General features: G+C 39.2%; 1 protein-coding gene across 1 annotated transcript in view; it reads right to left on the bottom strand.

The window, feature by feature from the left end:
- SGO2 (shugoshin 2) overlaps positions 1 to 15,293 on the bottom strand; it is a 57,801-nt gene extending 42,508 nt beyond the window's left edge. The window contains exons 1-4 of the mRNA XM_019021797.3: positions 15,134 to 15,293; positions 8,293 to 8,427; positions 6,212 to 6,387; positions 5,253 to 5,330 (exon numbers count right to left, since the gene is read on the bottom strand). Coding sequence (XP_018877342.2) covers positions 5,253 to 5,330; positions 6,212 to 6,387; positions 8,293 to 8,425 — 387 coding nt within the window. The 5' untranslated portion in view covers positions 8,426 to 8,427; positions 15,134 to 15,293. The remainder of the gene's footprint in view (positions 1 to 5,252; positions 5,331 to 6,211; positions 6,388 to 8,292; positions 8,428 to 15,133) is intronic.
- Between the last annotated feature and the right edge of the window lie 4,565 nt (positions 15,294 to 19,858).

The raw sequence follows: 19,858 nt of genomic DNA, 5'->3' as shown, positions 1-19,858 counted from the left end.
AGAATTGGCTAGTTTGAATAATTTTGGCAGGCTCTAAGACACAGGAGAGGTAGGTCCCTGGTTCCCTAGTACCTGACCCTGGGACGATCAAAGCAGAGGACCATTGCCTCCTGAGATATAAAGGCCAGACAGGGGAGATATGGCTCTGGATTAGTTAGCTTGCATATCAAAAGTGCTATGGTTTTGAATGTCTCCTCCAAAACTCATGTTGAAACTGAATTACCATTGTGATGGTATTAAGAGGCAGGACCTTTAAGAGGTAATTAGGTCATGAGGGCTCTGCCCTCATGAATGGATTAATGCTGTTATTGCAGGAGTGGGTTACAGGAGTCTGGTCTCCTTTTCTGTCTTGCATGCTTTCTTGCCCTTCCACCTTCTATCATGGGATGACACATGCCAGATGTCAGCATCATGTTCTTGGACTTCCCAGCCTCCAGAACTGTGAACCAAATGAATCTCTGTTCTTTATAAATTACCCAGTCTTTTTAGAGAATGAAATCTCAAATGAAAAAAGAAAAGAAAACGATAAATTACCCTGTATGTGGTATTCTGTTATAGCAGCAGAAAACAGACTAAAACAAAAGACATGCTCCTGGCTGGTCCCTTGCTATCTCTAAAAATTGGCTAGCCCTGAGAAGGGCAGTGTCTCCAGCCAATAATGTTTTAAAAGATGTAAAAACATCATAATACACAGAAAATAAAATGTCTATATGCTATACATCCCCATTCAGTGATAGGAAGGAGTTCCCCTCCCTCTCCTGTATGGTGGGGATAGAAGTGGTTTAATAAAGAACTACGATTTTCATCACTCTTCAGTAGTAACAACCTCCCCCCTTCATTAGCCTCCTCATCCTCATGTCAGCAGAGGCCATGAAAGTAATGAGGTGCGCCCTTCCCTGTTCCAGCCATAGTGGTGTCAGCCTGAACTCTCAGACCCACTCATCAGTTATGCCCACCACAGTGTTGTCAACAGAGGCTGAATGGGAAGTCTAAACTTCAGTCCCCACTTGGCAGTAGGCAGCACCTCCCCTTACCACCAGTGTAGTGTCAAAGGAGGTCTGCTTAAACACAAGATGGAAATAAGATCCAGTGTCTTATAGTGCATCTAAAATGTCCAAGATACAATCAAAAATCAATCACTTGTCATACCAAAAATCAGGTAACTCTAAATTTGAATGAGAAAGGACAATAGATATCAACACTGAGATGACACAAATGTTGGAATTATCTGACAAAGATTTTAAAACAAGTATCATAAAAATGCTTCAACAAGCAATTACTAACATGCTTAAAACAAATGAGAAAATGGAACATCTCAGCAAACAAATAGATACAAAGAGCCGAATGGAGCTCAGAACTGAAAAATGTAATAAGCAAATAAAATAAAATAAATTAAATGTGCTCAACAGCAAAACCGAGAAAAAAAGGGGGGAAAGAAATCCCTGAACTTGGAGATAGAACAATAGAAATTACTCGAACTGAACAAGAAAGAAAAGAGACTGAAAAAAATAACAGAGGGTTAGGAATTTGTGGAATAGCAAAAAAGATAAAACATTCCTGTCATCAGAGTCCTAGAGGAAAGGAGAAAGAGAAAGAGGGCAGGACTGGAAAAGTACTTGGGGACATTATGGCTGAACATTTTTCCAAACTTGATAGAAACATCAACCTACAAATTCAAGAAGCTGAGTGAACCTCAAAAAGATAAACTCAAGGAAATTCATGGCAAAACACATCAAAGTCAAAATTCTCAAAACTAAAGACAATTTAAAAAATTGAAAGTATTGAGAGAAAAATGGCATCTTACCTACAGTTAACAATAAAAAAAAAAAGCATTGACTCAAAGTTAGAAAAGTAACAATGAACCACAAAAAGGCAAAAGAACTTATTAAAAATAAAAGCAAAAAATGTTTGAAACATCAAACATTAAATTAAATTAGAAAGATGATTCTTTTAAAAGAATAAAATAAAATAGAAAAATCACAACAACCTAAGATAGTGGGGAGAAAAAAGACAAATAAAAGCCCAAATACATAAAATTAATCAACTGGGGAAATGCAACACAGACAAAATTAAAAGAATAATGACAGACTACTCTGGTCAACTCTGTGAACATCAATTTAAAAACTTAGATGAAACAGATAACTTTCTAAGGAAAAATAATTTAATAAAACTAAACACAAAAGAAAGAAAGACATTTTCCTAAGGGGACCAATATCCATAGGATAAATAAAGTCAACAAAAAGCTACTATCACTCTCATCAGAAAAGTCCCAGGTCCAGATGGTTTCACAGAATAATTCTACAAAACCTTTAAAGAAAAACAATTATAATACTGTATCACTTTTCAAGAACATAGAAAAAGTAAAACATCCAAATTCTTTTTATGAGCTTAGTATATATAACATTTTTATCAATGCCTAAAGACTGTATGGTCTTGTTTTTTTCCATGCATAGAAAAAAAACCTCAGAGTCCTCACTTATAACTAACAATAGAAAAATCTTAAGCAAAACTGGCAAAAAAGAATTCAGCAGCATATTAAAAGAAAAATCACTTCTGAAGTTTATTACAGAAATGTAAAATTAGGAAAGTTACTAAAATAAATAATCATACTAAGCCACCTAAAAAGACCACATCATCATCATACTAAAAAGATACTTACATTATTTAGCATTATTTGTATTTAAAAAGCTCAATCAAAGAGGGACTGCAGGAAATATATGTACCTTACTTATTTACATATAAAACAAGCATCAGTCTTACTGGGGAAACACTACCTAATATTTTATATGTATTTATTGCATCCTACTATGTTCTAGATGTTGTTCTGGTAAAGACATCCCTGCACTCAAAAAGCTTACATTCTGATGGGATGAACAATAAACAAAATTGTCAGTGTTAAGCGTTAAGGAGAAAGATTAAAGAAGAAAAGCAGGATATGAAATGTAAGTGCAGGGGTGGGGAGTGTTTAAATTTATGCAGAGTTGCTAGGGAAGGCTTCACTGCAGTCACTTTTGAGTCAACATTTGAAGGATGGGAACTTGTCGCATGCAGACAGAACATGTACAAAGGCACTATGGTAGCAGCTCACCTCTGAGGGAGTGGGAAGAGAACTGCACTGAAAAGGTTAAGGAGCGGAAGAAAGAGGAGAGTAGCAAATGAGGTAGAAGAAATAACAAGAGTTTCAGTTTTCAGATCACATCAAGCAATAGGTAAGACTCCACTGAAGAGTCTGAAGCAGAGACTAACATTTTAACAGGATCACTCTGGCTGTTATAAGAAGAAGAGAATACATAGAGGAACAAGAGAAAAAGTAAGAAGGCCAAGTTGGGATGCTAATATTAATACAATATGTAAGTAAGAGATAACAGTGCCTTGGACATGCGTGGTGAAAGAGGATTGTGAGAACTGGTAGAATTGTAGACTGATTTTGAAGGCAGAACTAAAATGATTTGCCAAAGGATCAGATATGGGGTGTGAGGAAAAGACAGGAAAAGAGAGTTGTGATTACCTTAGATGAAAATCTCAAAAAGAACTGGTTTGGTGGCAAATGTGAAATTTGAGATGGCTTTTAGACATCCAAACAGATGCCAAGTAGGTAATTAGATATAAATTGTCTGGAGATCAGAGGAGATGGTCAGGCTGGAGTTACAAATTTGAAAGTCAACAGTGTATAGCAGTAATTAAAACCATAAGATAGAATAAAATTATTTAGGAGGAGTGAATGTAGATAGAAAAGAGAAGTCCAAGAACTGAGTCATAAGGCATTCCCAAAACTTAGGAAAATAAAGAGAAACCAGCAAACAGACTGAAAAGGAATAGCCAGAAAGGTAGGAAGAGACTTAGGAGTGTGTGGTATTCTAAAAGTCATGTGAAGTCAATAGAAGAACCAAGAATTATCCGTGGGTTTTCGCAACATGGACATCAATGGTGACTTTCAGGATTTAGTGGACTGGTGGTGAAAACCCAATTGGCTTGGGATCAAGAGAAACTAGAGATAGTGAATAAATCTCTCAAAAAGCTTTGCTGTAAAGGCAAGAAGAGAGCTGAGATAGTAGCTGGGAAGTAGGTGAAATAAGAGGTTTATTTATTTTTTTTTTAAGAGGAGAGATGATAACATTTTTGCATCCTGATGGGAATAATCCAGAAGGGAGGGAAAAAATTAATGATGCAAGAGGGAAAGGCACTCTACACTAACACAAGCCAACAGCAAAGGATAACCCAAGTGTCCAACAACAGGAGCCTAGTGAGGTAGATTACTAGTCCACTCTGGATCTATCCAAAGCAGCACCAAAAGAGAATGAGGAATCACTCCACATAATCATATGGAGAGATCCCCAAGATATGTCACATAAAAAGGTATAGAACATCTGGTATAGCATGCTATCTTTTGTGTAAAGAAGAAAAGTAAGAAAATATTTATTTTGTTTGTTTGTTTTTATATAAAGAAATAGATGAAAGCAATCACCTGCATGAGGTACAAGGAGAAGACAGAATGGAGAACAAAGTAGCTGAAGGCGGACAAAAGCATGTGTGAAACTTTATTCTATACTTTTCTTATCTCGTTCTGATGTTAGAACAGTACGTCTATATGACCCATCACCTGCCCCACTTAGTAACAACTAGAAAGAAAAAGAATTTTAAAGCTTGGTATGCAAAAGTTAGTCTGTTAAATAGTAAGTTCAAGAAGGTAGCTACCAAGAATGTATACTGTGCCTTCACCTCCAGCTTCTCCATCTACCTGCTATCCAGTTTTTACTTTTCCTTAATCTAGATGTTGACCTCAGCCCTCTGAATTCTCCAAAAAGAACCACATGAAAAGCATTTGGGAAATTTAGAATTTGATTTAGAAAACAGTATAAAGTAGGACCAGCCTCTATTTTTTCCCCCAGTTTTTCAATTGTGTCCATCTTTAAAACAAACAAACAAAAAACAAAAACCCCAAAGTCTTTCCTCACTTAAAATGCTTCCTTTCTACTAATGTCTTTATGTTTCTGAGTCCATTTAGGAGCCAGTATGTTCCACTAACCTGTCTAATCCTGTTACTTTTAATAAAAACCTAATTTTCATATGACATTTTCAATAACCAATTATACAAAATGATAATATGCTGTTAGCCAGTTAAAACTGATATTATCATCAGTCCTTTGCACAAAACTTGAAATGTGAATCTCTAACCTTGATGTTATTTAAGTAATCTCAGTGATCCTCAGTAATCTAAAGAATGACACTATTTACATATAAATTCTACTTACCTCAGAAAGACTGCTCATTTCAATTGCAGTTATCAAGTTATTGTTCATGAGAGCTTCTATGTCTATAAGCTTCTTATTCTGCACATGTAAAATAAAGACCCCTTTTAATCAGTTAAGACTTGTAATTTATTATATCAGGCATTTATGAATGCCACCCATGTGAGAAAACTTAAAAAATAGTTGATATCACATTGAGCTAAAAATTGAGATCACATTCAGCTAAAATGATATATTATATAGTACCAAATAGTATTATATAGTCCAAATACATATCATACATACATACGTGTATACACACACACACACATATGTTGAATACTTTAGAACAATTTTAAGTTTTCCTATAAACATTTTTCTTCTTCTCATAGTAATATGTCACATGGCAAGAGAACAGTTTGTCAGCCACCGGAATTAAACCCACAAGTAGAGTAGGTCCTTTTTCCGTTATAAAAAGTTCTACTCATTTTAGATTTAGATCTATAGTTGCAGCCTAGCTAATCATTGGCTCTCACTGTCCTGTCTGTGAACAGAGTTGAAATTTGGAAGGAAAACAACTATAATTCTCATTCTGTTTAGCTTGTAGCCAGGTAAATGCTGAGATTAAAAAAGAATAACAACATTCTGGGAATTCCTTTCCTTTCAAGAACACTGGAAGAACTATGACCATCTTTTTAAAATGTATTAATGTACCAAGCTTTGTTTATGATTAGCAATCGAATGTTGGTCAAAGTATTATACTGGTTTACACAGCACACAAGCACACATTTAGAATGTAGATTTAAAACACATATTTTATTACCCATTAACAGTTTGTACTTTAACACAGACTTACATGGTATACTGATTTTCAATAATTTTTCACTATTGGAGATTTGAAAAATATTTTTAGAGCTTCTATAATAATACAGCTAAAAGATTTAAGTTATAATTAGAATTCAAAAACAATATAGCTTACATACCAAGTTATTTAGCTTTAGGCGAAGAAATGTGTTCTCAAAATTCAGTTTCTCTACTTCTTTTTGCAATAGCATCTTTTCAGTTGTAATTCTTCGAGAATTCTCTTTTTCTCTACTAAGAGCCTGAGCTAATGCCCTGTTGTTGTGCTTTAAAGATATTTTGAAAATAGAAGAATTATCTGTAAAAAGATTTTTAAAATGAGTTAATATTGAGCTTATACCTTAAGAAATTTTTATATTCCTTAGTAAAACATAGACAAAATGCATTTCACAAGTTTTAACTGAAGATTAGAAAAGGGAATAACAATACAGATGTAGTTTTGAGAAAAATAAACCCAGAGTTTAGAGGTAAGGAAATGAAAGCTAGACAGAAGATGAAGAATTCAAGAGTTGTGAGGAATGCGGAATATGTATAAAAAAGGAGTAAGAGGACTGCAGCACAGACACAGCATTCTACATAATTAGATCAGTCACAAAAACTAAATCTTGATACTTGCTGCTCTACCTAATTTCCTACCTTTGACTAGCAGACAGAATGGAGAAACTGATTCTGCAGCTCTAACTGGAAATGTCCCATAGGAATGAGGGTAGCCAATCTGGGAAAATTCTAAAGCCAGCTTCTACAGCTCCAGAACTGAACAAATTACTTAATACTCCCAACGCCCATTTTTAAACTTTGAGTGATAGAGCCATACTTTCTCTAATGTTAGACAGATAATCTAAACCCTACGGGACCTTTTACTGCCATCTAAAAGATTCTACCTCTTATTTCTAGGCATCTACTGCAATCTAAACTTGACTCCTCTTTAAAAGCATTATGTAAATATGATTTAAATCACGCCTGAAATTGCTTTTCTGTTGGAAGCAAAGAAATTTCATTGTGAATTCCTTGGTAAAGCTTACCATAAATATAGTGTGTTCCCTTAGTACATTTAAAATATCATTATATTTTCATAATTGTAACTTACATGTCACTATTCAATAACATATGCCACTGAATAAAAGTCTAGTGTATGTGAAATAAGTTTTATAAAATTTAATAACATTTTATAAGTACTCAGGGAAAACTTGGGATTCTGCAAAACAGAGTCCAAAACAGTACTTTACCTTTGGCACAGAGAGAGTAGTTTTGGATAGCCATCCTTGGCATAGCAAATGGAAACTGACTACAACAAGCTTAGGATTTCCAGAAGATAAAGAGTAATAACATTTTCCTGTTGTACTTCTCAAAGTCAGCATATTCCTTCATAACAGGGGGTGTGGAATAGTCTTGCCAAAGGGAGTAAGTAAGAGCCAGTGTAAGGAGTGGCCCTAGAGACCTAGGTGGGAGCTGCATCATGATTTACAGGCACCCAGAAGGCTGGGTTGTTTTAGAAGGCACACGTGATTGTCCTTCGCAGGAGCTATATCAGCAGATAATGTGACTAAAAGGATACCTCCCCAACTCCTGCTAAGATGGGTATGAACACTGAGATAATTTTCAGAAGTAATGAAAATTTATCTTGGGGAGTTTTCCCACCTCCTTTTTTTTTTGCCCTTCTGATGCCTTAACTCCAGAATTCATGAAATTCCATTTCCAAAGTGCTCAGTGTCTTCATAAGATTGCCTATATAAAGTCACATGTGTATATATATATATATATATATATACACACACACACACACACACACACATATACATTATATATATACACACGTATATATAAGCACCCAGTGTGAGCCCACCTCCTCGAGGCTACCCATCATCCAGTTGCCACGACATGCCAGAACAACCTGCTACTCTTACTACATCTGTTCCAGAAAAGTCATGTTGGTAGTTTTTTTCTGCGCTGTAGAAAGTAGCTGTCTTGGGTCACTGCAGCCTCACTGCTGAAAATTCAACTGTGTCACACTTAGGGTAAATCATCAAAACCACCCAACTAACAGGAGTTGAAGGAGATAGGAAGGATCAAATTTAAAAAGTTATCAGTTAACAAAATGGTCAATTTAGTAATTTTCTGTACTTGATAAAATAAGGTAGCAAATATATAACAATTCTGGGGAAAAGTTAAAACGTGAGTGTATTTTAAAACTGATGGCACTTACTTAGTATTTTTGTTTTTATTTTTGAAGCAAGAGAAACATTCAACTTAGTAGTCTTTGAAATTCTTTTGTCTTTCAAATGTCTCTTAATTCCTGAGGTAAAAAGTGAGCCAGTTTCCATCACTGGGCACTCCATCACTGAAGTGAAAGAAAAAAAAATCATAGTATTGATTAATAAAAGAAAAAGGATAACTGATAAATACATTTTAAAAAGTAACAATCATGACTTAATATACTTTGTGCATTAAGTATTTGCTAAACTTTGTATAAAATCTGAAAGTATGAATGTAATCAAAAGTGGCTTAAGGTATAATCCAAAAAGGTAAATGATTATTTTTTTCATTTAAGCCTACATTAATCATCTATGTACCAGGTGCAGGGGACAGATGACAGGATATGGTCTCTGCCCTCATGGAATGCATGGTACAATGCGGGTACAGACAGTGTTTTCATACAATGTAAGAAGTATAACCTTAGAGATATACATAGAGTTTAACGGAAGTACAGAAGAGATATACCCAATCCAAGGTGGGGAAGGGGTTGGAGAAATAGGAAATCTTAAATTTGTCTATTAGATTTATGGCCTATTATAGAAACAGGAAGATAAAGAAATCATTACATTATAGTATTACAAGAGTAATGGCTACAATACACAATGCAGAGGAGAAGTGATTAACTGTGCCTGGGCAGAGGAAAAGGATCAGAAATAGCTTCACTGAGAAGGAGCAGTTGATGTTGAGCCATGTAAGACCAACCTCCCCATGCCCCCATTTCCTTCCCAAGCCTCCTTGCCTCCATCTGAAGAGATCTTAAAAAAAAAAAAAAAAAACAAAAAACTCTGTCACCTGCACCTGCCTAACCCTCAATACTCAGCCTCCCCACCACTACCTGCCTTGAGTCCACAGGACTCAGCTCACTATGTCAATCCAGGACTCAGCTCACTTTATCAATCATGGCAAGAATCCCTCAACTCCTGGGTCACGTTCATTCCCCTCACTCGAATCCCCTAAGTGCTACACATTCCTCATCTGGTCCTGTGGTAAGCTGGAAAATGGTCCCCCAAAGTTATTAGATCCCTTTAATTCTAAACCTCATGTGGAAAAAGGGCCTTTGAAGATTTGAATAAGTTGAGGATCTTGTAATGGGGAGATTATCCTGGATTATCCAGACAGGCCTAAATACTATCACAAGAGTCCTTACAAGAGACAGAAGAGACAGGAGTGATGCAGCCACATGCCAAGGACTGCCAGCAGCCATCAGGAACTGACAAAGCAAGGAACAGATTCTCCTGAAGAGCCTCCAGAGAGAGTGCAGCTGGGAATACACCTTGAGGTGGGAAAACCAGTGATAACTGAATTTAGACTTCTGGCCTCCAGAACTGTGGGGAAATACATTTCAGTTGTTTTAAGCACCTCATTTATGATAATTTGTTACAGCAGCCAAAGGAAATGAATACAGCCTGCCTATCTTACCCTTGCCAGACTCATGAGGTCCTCTAGAACTCACATTCCATCATCAACCAAACCTCTACAGCCTCAATCTCTTCTCTGAATGTTCCCTTCATCTTCTTGAACCACCCTCTCCCCTGAGGACACAGATTCTCCTGCAGTCCTGTCAGGCAGGGGCTGTTTTCCCTCCCACACCCCTTCTAGAGGCTACAACACATTCATGCGTGCAGACCATTCATCTTCCCTCCTCCCTAAAAATTCCCATCCTTGAATATACTGTCACTAGACTCTATTACCCCTTTCCCTTCACTGCTGTTATCAATCCCTGGGTCACTCCTCTTTATGAATTATTTCATATCCTCACTCATTGTTATTCTCTCTCAGAACACTGAAGCAACCTGTGGAGAACTTTCTCAAAACTTCCATTGCAATTACCTACATACCATACCTGTATCTGTGTATCTGTTTTCTCTCCTGTTGTTAGGGATCAACTGTGTTCCTAGATACGGATCCATGCACTGGATCCCATGCCTTCCTGCCTCCTTAAAGACATCACTCCAACAATTCTTTCCTGATATCATCAATTTTTTTCCTTTTCCACTGGACCATTCTCATCAGTATACAAACACACTGCTATTTCCTCACCTTAAAGAACCCTCTTTTGTTCCCACTTCATACTCAGACTACCACTCCAATTCTCTGCAGATCTTTACAGCAAATCTCCTTGAAAAAATTGTGTATACTCAGTTTCCAACTTTCTCATAAACCTACTTCAATCAGTCTTTCACTTAGGCTATTCCACCAAAACTGCTTTTTTCCAAGATCTCTGATGACTTCTGTGCTGCTAAATCTAATAGTCAATTCTCAGTCTTCATCTAACTTGATCTATCAGCAGCATTTTAATGTGGTTAATTTCTCCTTCCTCAAAAATTGTATTTCCTTGGCTTCCAGAACATCAAACTCCTACATTTTTTTCCTACCTACCTACCTACCTGTCCCTCCTCTGTCTCTTTTACAGGTTCTTCCAACCTCTAACAGGGTCTTTCCTTGAACTTCCTCTCTTTATCTACACTCCCTTCTTTGGTGATTTCATACAGTCTCATCACTTAAAATACCAGCCAGATGCCAAGAACTCCATAATTTATGTCCTCAGTTTGGATCTCTTTCCTGAACGCTGGATTCATGTATCCAACTGTCTACTCCACAATTCCACTTGAATAACTAAAGTAGATGCATCAAATTTAACTTGTCCAAACCTGCTTCACTCAGAGCATTTTCTATTTCAGTTCATGGTAATTTCATCCTTCCAGTTGCTCAGGCCAAAAATCTCTCTCATATCTCAACTTACCTTCACAATATATTTAGAATCTGACCAATTCTCAGTATGTCCATTGCTGCCAACCTAGTCAGAGGCACTACCATGTCTCACTTGAGTTTCTGCAACAGGCTTTGACTCCCTATTTCCACTGCTGCTGTCCCTACAGTGAACTAATCTATACAATCTACAACTCTCCCACGGTTCCCACTTCTCTCCAAAGTCCTTAGTACGGTCTCTCCACTAGCTCTACACTTCTCTAATTTGAACTCCTCCTCCTCTCCCTCTATCGCATTCCCCTCAGGCCATACTGGCCACCAAAATCTAGCTGTTTGGAGCATATGCCAGGCATTATTCAGCCTCAGGTCCTTTATACTGGTTATTCTGCATTTAGAATAAATGCTGTTTAGAAACATCTTCCTCCAGATATACAAATGGCCCATTCACTCTCCTCCATCAAGTCTCTTCAAATGTCACCCTCTCAGTGAGGTCACTTAAAACTGTAGCTCCAGGCTGGGTGCAGTAGCTCATGCCAGCAATCCCAGCACTTTGGGAGGCTGAGGTGGGTGGATCACCTGAGGTCAGGAGTTCGAGATCAGCCTAGCCAACATGGTGAAACCCGTCTCTACTAAAAATACAAAAAAATTAGTTAGGTGTGGTGGCAGGTGCCTGTAATCCCAGGTACTCAGGAGGCTGAGGCAGGAGAAATGCTTGAACCCAGGAGGTGGAGGCTGCAGTGAGCTGAGATCAAACCATGGCACTCCAGCCTGGGTGACAGAGTGAGACTCCGTCTCAAAAACAAAAAAACAAAAAACAAAACAAAACAAAACAAAAAAAACTGTAGCTCCTTCCCTCAACATCTATCACTATCTAACATACTATAGATTTATTTATTGTCTGTCTTCCCCAACTAGAATTTAAATTCTAGGAGGTCATGGATTTTTATGTTTTATTCACTGATATATTCCCCAGCTCATGGAATAGCGCCTTACAAATGATATCAACACAGTAAATATTTGTTGAATGAATAAGTCAGTCTTAGAAACTAAGAACTTGTCAGGCATCAAGATTAGGAAGGGCATTCCAGGAAGAAAGAATGGCATGTGTAAATGCATGAAAATGAAACATTTAAGAAAATACAAGTGGTCCCTTGATGCTGGAATGCTATGACCTGATTTCCCTGCTTCCCTTTATAGCAAAACTCCTTTAGAGAGTTGTCTATACTTGCTGTCTCCAATTTATCTCCTCCCAGTCTCTCTTGATCCACTACAATGAAATTTCTGCTCTCACCACTACTATATGGAAACTGTTCATTAAGGTCACTGAATTAATATGTTGTTAAATCAAATACTGTGGTCAGGCCCAGTCTCTTTTTACTTGATCTGTGAAAAGCATTTAATATCAAGTCATTCCTTCCTTTTGAAATACGCTCTTCACTTGGTTGCAAAATAGCACATTCTTCTGTTTGTTCTGAGGCAGGATTTTCTCCTGCCTCGCTAACCACTTCTCAGTCCCTCTTGCTGGTTATTCTTCATCTCTCTAACCTCTTACCACTGGAGTGCCCCAGATCTCAGTCCTTGGATCTCATCTCTTTTATATTTACATATACTCCCTGGACTATCAGCCAGTATCCTGGCTTTTAAATCTAAATGCTGATAACTCTCAAATTTGTGTTCCCAATCTAGACTTTTCCCTTGAACTCCAGATTTATTCATCCAACTGCCTACTACTCATCTCCAACTAGGATTTCTAACACACATCTCAAATTTAACATGTCCTAAACTCCCCCCACCCCAACCTACTCCACCATGTCCTCCCTAGCTCACTTAATGACAACTCCATTCTTTCAGTTGCTCAGGTCAGAAAGTTCCTTTCATATCCCACATCTATTCTATGATCAATTATGCTGGCCCAGCTTTCACAATATATCCACCTGGGCTACTTACCGCTATTTCTACTGCTACCACTTTGATCCAAGTTGCCATTCTCTCCCATGTACATTATTTGCTATAGCTACGTGAATGGTGTCCCTGCTTCCATTTTCTCCCCGACTATCTATTCTTAACCTAGCAACCACAATGATCCTTTTAAAGCTTAAGTAAATTCACGTTATTCCCATGTTAAAAAAAACTCTCCAGTAGCTTTCCATCTCACTCGATCTTTAAAATGGCCTAGAAAGTACTATACAATTTGACACTTCTCTTCCCCAATTAATCATCAGTGAACCTTTCTAATCCTTTTCATTAATCTTTCCCTTGCTCAATAATCTCTGGCCACACTGCCTACCTTGACATGCTCTAAAGCAGAAACTTTTATTCCTTCTTCCCTTTGTATCAACTCTTCCTTCAAATGACCACAGGGCTTGCTCACTTCCTTCGAGCATTTGCCAAAATGTCACTTTCTTAGTGAGCCTTCCCAGTCCAAACTACTTAAAAACTGCACACTTACCCCCATTCTCCCCTTCTGTTTTATTTTTCTCCGTTAACTTATCAATGTCTAAGATAAAATTAAATAGTTAACTTATTATCTGTTTTCTCCTACTAAATTGTAAGTTCAATGAGGGCATAAACTTTTGTCAAATTTGTTTGCTTCTGTACCTTAGTACAGAAATGTGCCTGCCACATAGCAGCTGCTGGATAAACATTTGTGGAAGAAGTGACTATGAATGAATGGAAGAACTTTCCAATAGAAAAACCGCCCACTCTTGGAATGGGTCTCCTTTGAAAGTGTTAAGCAGATGTTGGGAGGTGTCAAGCAAATAACGGAAAGATGGTTTTAGAAGAAATTTCTGCAATGTGGAATAAGTTGAACCAGAAACCTTTCAAGATTAAGGCTCAACAGTTCTTTTAAACGTTTTGCCAGAAAGAAACTTTAAAATCAAAGATCACTATCTATCTCAAAGACAGTAGAACACAGAAACTCCCCACAAACTGTTGCATCTCACACACCTGAAAGGGATCCTAACATAGAAATCTAGTTCATCTCCCAAAAAATCCAGTCTGGAATATTAAATCTCACTTTACTAATTAGGAAACCACAGCTGGACTGCCCTCCCCAATAAGCTGGTTCTGACACAATTCCTTAATTTAATAAACGACACTGTCAATCGCCTATTCAAATCCTCATGCCAGAAATCTGGGAGTGTTCCTTGACACTGCCCTGCAACCCCCTACTTCAATGACCTCACCAAGGGAAACTTTAGGAGCCAGAACCAGGCATTTGGGGTATTGTTCCAGGGTGATTTACCATATAGACACTGAGACATTATGATAGTGATTACAATTGTGTTTGAGCTCCAGTTCCAACGTTTCATAGCTATGTGATCTCAACACCTCTTCGTCTCAATTTCCAGATTTATAAAACGATAAAAAATAAGGGCATCTCCTTGTAGAGACTAAATGAACCAATGTATGTACAGTGTCTAGTACGGGACCTGGTAAACTATCAGCACTCAATACCAGCACTCTGTGACACTTGTCCGGCCAGCATCTCGACTATCTCTAAATACGAAATACTCAGTTCCACATCCAATTCTCCTGAATTGGATACCTCATCTAAAAAATCATTGTCCCTATTCTCTACTGAAATCCTACCTGTACATCAAGCAGCTCAAGTTCTAAGTTCCAAGTTCTCCCTAGTCTTCCATCACCCCTTCGCCTTCAGCCAGCCTCTCCAAACGAGAGGGCTCCTTCGAGAACTTTGGCACGCAGTCCCTAACATTCATTCCGCAGACACGTACTGAGCTCTCACAATGCCCTAGAAACTGTTCAAGGGAGTAGAGCAGTCCCAGAGACAGAAATATCTTCCCTTAAGTAGCTGACCTAACTGGTGGCTCTCCCCGCTCGCCCTGCCGGACGCTCAAATCTCAGAAACAAGAGGCAGCGACTCAAAGCCAAAACAGGACTCCGTCAACGAACCCCTCGGAGCCGGAGAGGGGCCGCCGTCCCGGATCCCGGAGGACAGAGGGCGGAAGACGAGCCGGAACCCGAGGCGGACAGCGCCTAGAGAACCGACTCAAGAACGACACCGATCCCGACAGGGAGAGGGCGGTCACGTCAACTGCCGCAGGCCACTAACTTACCTCTCTTTCAGCGTGGGGCACCCCCACCCAGCTCCGGGCGCTCGGCGAGCAGCAGCGGCTGCGGCTTGGGTTTAAACGCCACAGCCGTTGGCGGTTGCCCCATCAGCCAATCGGGTCCTGCGAAGATGGAGCAAGGGAGGGCGGTTACTAGGAAGTGAAAGGCGGAAAGGGCGGGACGCCGCTGCTAGGGCAGGAAGGGGCGTGCCCAGGCGAGCCGGAGGCGGCACAGTCTGCGTGACAGGGGTGCTCTTCCGCCCCGTGTTGGTGGCGGTCCGCTGTCTCCTGAAGCGTTGATGGAAAAGGAAACTCTCCTCTGACATTCATTATCAATCACATGTCTGAAAGGCTGGACAGCCACCTCAAGTCTGTTAGAAGGTTTATGTCGTTTACTGGGATACTACCCACCCACATCTTACCATTTCTTCTGCATCCTTGCATTTCCAATTGTGACGCCAGCACCTTTAGTTTTCACTTAAAAGCTCTCCCCATTTTTCTTTTAACTTTCTGGGGGAAAAGCAGCAGTGACATTTCGTTGCAAACCCCGGATCTCATTAATATTTAGGTCTTGCACTAATGGTCTGTTTTAGCTGAATATACAAGAATGACGTTTTCCATTATACACAACTACATTTTAAAAATTCATTATTCACCTTATATTCCATGTCAATTCGCTTATTTTTCGCAAATTACTTTCATAATTTTTACAAAGAATTTGGAGAAACTACAAAGAATAAAATTTCCTCTTTGTATGCCATTGGACTGAAAATGAAAATAGCTTGTTAAATCAAGGTTCCAATAATTGATGATACAGTAACGCAGTCAGCTTCATATTCTTGTCAATTTTTTGTTCATTCGAAGACATTTGAGAATTACAGCTTTCCATTTTTACTTTAAAGATCTAGACAAATGATGCAAAACATGCTTTTGAGTTAAGATCTTTTACTCTAATATATATCACAATCAGTCTCCAAACAGATCTGGTTACATGAATCTTGTGTAAGTAGAAAAGTATTTACTGATTGTCCAGCTGCTAAAATTCCAGAAGACAGTGGTTTAGAAAGTAATATACTGGTTATAGAAATTTATGCTTACCTAGGAGTTAACTAGCACTATATCTTGTTTACCAGCCTGACACATTAAATGCTCAATGTATGTTATATGTTTTTTTTAAATGAACCTTGTAGTGACTGTGCCATTTAATGGTTATTTAATCTTGGCCAAACCACTTAATCTCTCTGGGCTTCTGTTTCCTGATTTGTAAAATGGAGTTAAACAGCATCCCATATATTTTTATGATGGTTTCAATCAATGGGCCCTTTTGTTCAAATACATTAATATTGCTCTCTTCCCAATGGACACATTTTGTAGTTACAGCTTCAAAACCAAAACAAATAGAAAAGGGAGACAGGAAAATCAGAGGTAGGAGAGATGCTAAAACATTTATCAAGACATGAATACCAAGACCTCTTTTAAAAAAAACAGTGCTAGCCGGGCGCGGTGGCTCACGCCTGTAATGCCAGCACTTTGGGAGGCCGAGGCAGGCGGATCACGAGGTCAGGAGAGCGAGACCATCCTGGCTAACACAGTGAAACCCCGTCTCTGCTAAAAATACAAAAAATTAGCCGGGCGTCGTGGCGGGCGCCTGTAGTCCCAGCTACTCCGGAGGCTGAGGCAGGAGAATGGCGTGAACCCGGGAGGCGGAGCTTGCAGTGAGCCGAGATCGCGCCACTGCACTCCAGCCTGGGCAACAGAGCGAGACTCCGTCTCAAAAAAAAAAAAAAAGTGCTACCTTATCTCAGAGCAGTTGAAAGGATTTAACTGCTTTGTAAGTTGTAAAACCTCTTGAAAATGTAAATTAGTATCATATACAACCATAAACCTAAAAGTATAATTAATCGGGTTAAATTTAACGTGATCTCAGCTTGCTTTTCAGTTATTTGCCTTTTGCCTCTTGGTATAATGGATAGAGGCAGGAGCCCTGGATGAGAAGTCTGGAGATGCAGTTATTATAGTTGTGGCTGAGCCATTAGCTGTGTGTTCCTTGTTTCAAGTATTTTATCTGTAAAATAAACTAGTTACATTAAATGAGCTCACAGACCTGTTGTGATACTCTCCTGCACTGGGCACTGATTTTGTTCCTCTCCATCTGTTTTCCTTTATTCTTATACTTGTTAGTTGCCTGATTTTCTCTACCTAAGCATAGATTCCAGTCAATTAAAATTGATTGTCCTAAGACACAATCACTCACACCAAAAAAGGGATGGGAAGGAAAGGAAAGAGAGAAAGTGTAATTGCCATAAAACAAAAACCAGAAAAACCCTCTTTAACATATCAGCATTACTAAAACAAAAATCATCCAAGAACAGTCCCTGAGCAGGAGCCAAGTAAAGAACACTGCAAATCAACAAAGCAATAAAACAAAGTAGAAGGAGTGTACTTACATCTTATGAAACCATCTGACCTGATCATCTGTACCAGTCTGGCAGGATGAATTGCACCAAGGAAAATTAACCCAGGCTGATAGAAGCAGAAAAGAATATTCGGTGGGTTAAAGCATTTCTGGGTAGGATAGAGATACAGGCTTGGAAAATAAGGGGAGCTTGGCAGCAGACGAGCACCTAGCCACGGTCATGCTACCAAAAATAGCCCTTTGAGGATGCAGCTGATCTTGTACAGCCAACAGTGGCACTAGATGCCGCCACTGGGACCACCACTGCTACTGGGACCACTGGGACCACCACTGCATATGGGAAAGTGGGCATAGTCGTGCTGCAGTTTTCCCATCACTGCTGCTTGGCATTACTAGCTCCTGTTGCTAGACCTGGTTTGGGTGTGTCTGACTCGTCAAACCTGAATCATATGCTACAAGTCCTGCCGCAAGGGAGTCCTGAACAGCCTGTGTCTGGCTTTTGTTGTTGTGTTGATGATGATGATGATTATGATGATGGTGGCTTCTTAGTGAGAGGTAACCTAGACAGACTCATAAGGTGAGGAATTATCCAAACTCAGGAAGTGCATTTTGAGCTAGGCGGCCAAAAGAATGACAAAGGTTCATTTCAGCATTTTATGCAACTTTACTACAATAATTACTTTTATTTTATTTAATAGAAACCAGTTAAATAAGCTGTGCTGGGTGATGGATAGCTAATCATTATAACAGCAGCAGATAATATTTATTAAGGGCTTATCTTGTCCTAGACACTGTGTCAAGCCCTTTAAATGCCTTTTTAGTTCTCAAAATGATCCTATGTGGTAGGTACCATTATTTCCTTTTTAAAGTTGAGGAAATTGTCCCCACCTTTCTGGGTGGAACCAAGAAAGCACCAAAAATTTAAGTAACTTCTACAAGGTTTAGTTAAGTGGTGCAGCTGGTATTTGAGCCCAGGCAGCCTGGCCTGAGCCTCTCAAGATAGTGAGAGAATTACTTTGTCATTTGTCACTTTGGTTTTGAGGTATGGCATCCACCATGCTAATTTCCTCATGTTTCCTGCTTGTCAGCCTCCTCTTTTTCTTCAATATACGTTTATCAGGAGCCCCTTTGCACCTGGCATTTTGCTGAGGGTAAAGATGGATGAGGCAAATGTTCTTTCCTTTTGGGAGACAGTAGACAAGCAAACAGTCCATTCCTGTATATTGTGATATGTAGATGTTAAGTGAGGTTTGCAAAAGATGCTATCAAAGCATTTAGGAAACAGGACAGCTGCGGTGACTCACACCTGTAATCCCAGCATTTTGGGAGGCCAGGGCAGGAGGATCGCTTGAGCCTAGGAGTTGAAGACCAGCCTGGGTAACTTAGCAAGACCCTTGTCTCAAGAAAGAAGGAAAGAAAGAAAGAAGGAAGGAAGGAAGGAAGGAAGGAAAGAAAGAAAGAAAAGAAAGAAAGAAAGAAAAAGAAAGAAAGAAAAAAAGAATATTTAGGAAACAAAGAGCAGCTCTTAAAAGAAGAGGGAAGACAAATCTTCAGGGGAAGTCACATAGCAGTGGAACCTCGAAGGCCAAGTTGGGTGGGATTCATTAGGCTGACAGCACATAGCCTGTCCCAGGAAGCAGTTCAGAGCTGCTGGGGCCTAGGACACATGTGGTCAGATGGGGGGAGCAAAGGCTGAGAGGTTAGACAAAGTCAAGTAACAGAAGGATCTTGGGTGCACGCTAAGAAGCCTTACTTTGTGTGGACAATGAAGGAAAGCATTGGGGGTGGGGGAGGGAGCAGTGCTTAAACTCTCAAGAAGTTTAAGAAAAGGGAGTGATAAAGATCCGATTAACTCTAGAAAATCCAGGATCGATGTTGGGGATAGATGGAAGGGGTCTTTGAGCCTTGAGGTGATTCAAGAACATTTCTGTGGTTTAGGCAAGGGCAGGGAATATGTAACAGGAGCACCAAGCTTCCTTATGTCTGACCAAGGTGTATGTGTGTGTAGAAGGGAGGCTTGTCTGGAAAGGGATAAAATAATCAGGGAACTTGGTCTACCACTTGTCCAGCTAGATAACCTCTAGCCGTGGTTCTCATGGCGACTTTTTTCTCTACACTACTCCAGTCCAGATGTTGGATGACACTGAGAGACTGGGGTGTAGTCTACTTCTCAACCTCCACCCTGTGCCTCTGCAGGAAGTCCAAAAAGCTTAAAGTACTCCTTTACTCAATATCTCCAGTCATAAAATCCAAACCATACAAAGTGGAGGCTTGAGGAAGGGGCCTGAAAAGATAGCTGCTGTACTCACTGGCTT

The sequence above is a fragment of the Gorilla gorilla genome, chromosome 11, assembly GCF_029281585.2.
Source record: "Gorilla gorilla gorilla isolate KB3781 chromosome 11, NHGRI_mGorGor1-v2.1_pri, whole genome shotgun sequence".
NCBI lineage: Eukaryota > Metazoa > Chordata > Mammalia > Primates > Hominidae > Gorilla > Gorilla gorilla.
The sequence above is the reverse complement of the archived record's forward strand: the minus strand, read 5'-3'. Positions and strand labels throughout refer to the sequence as shown.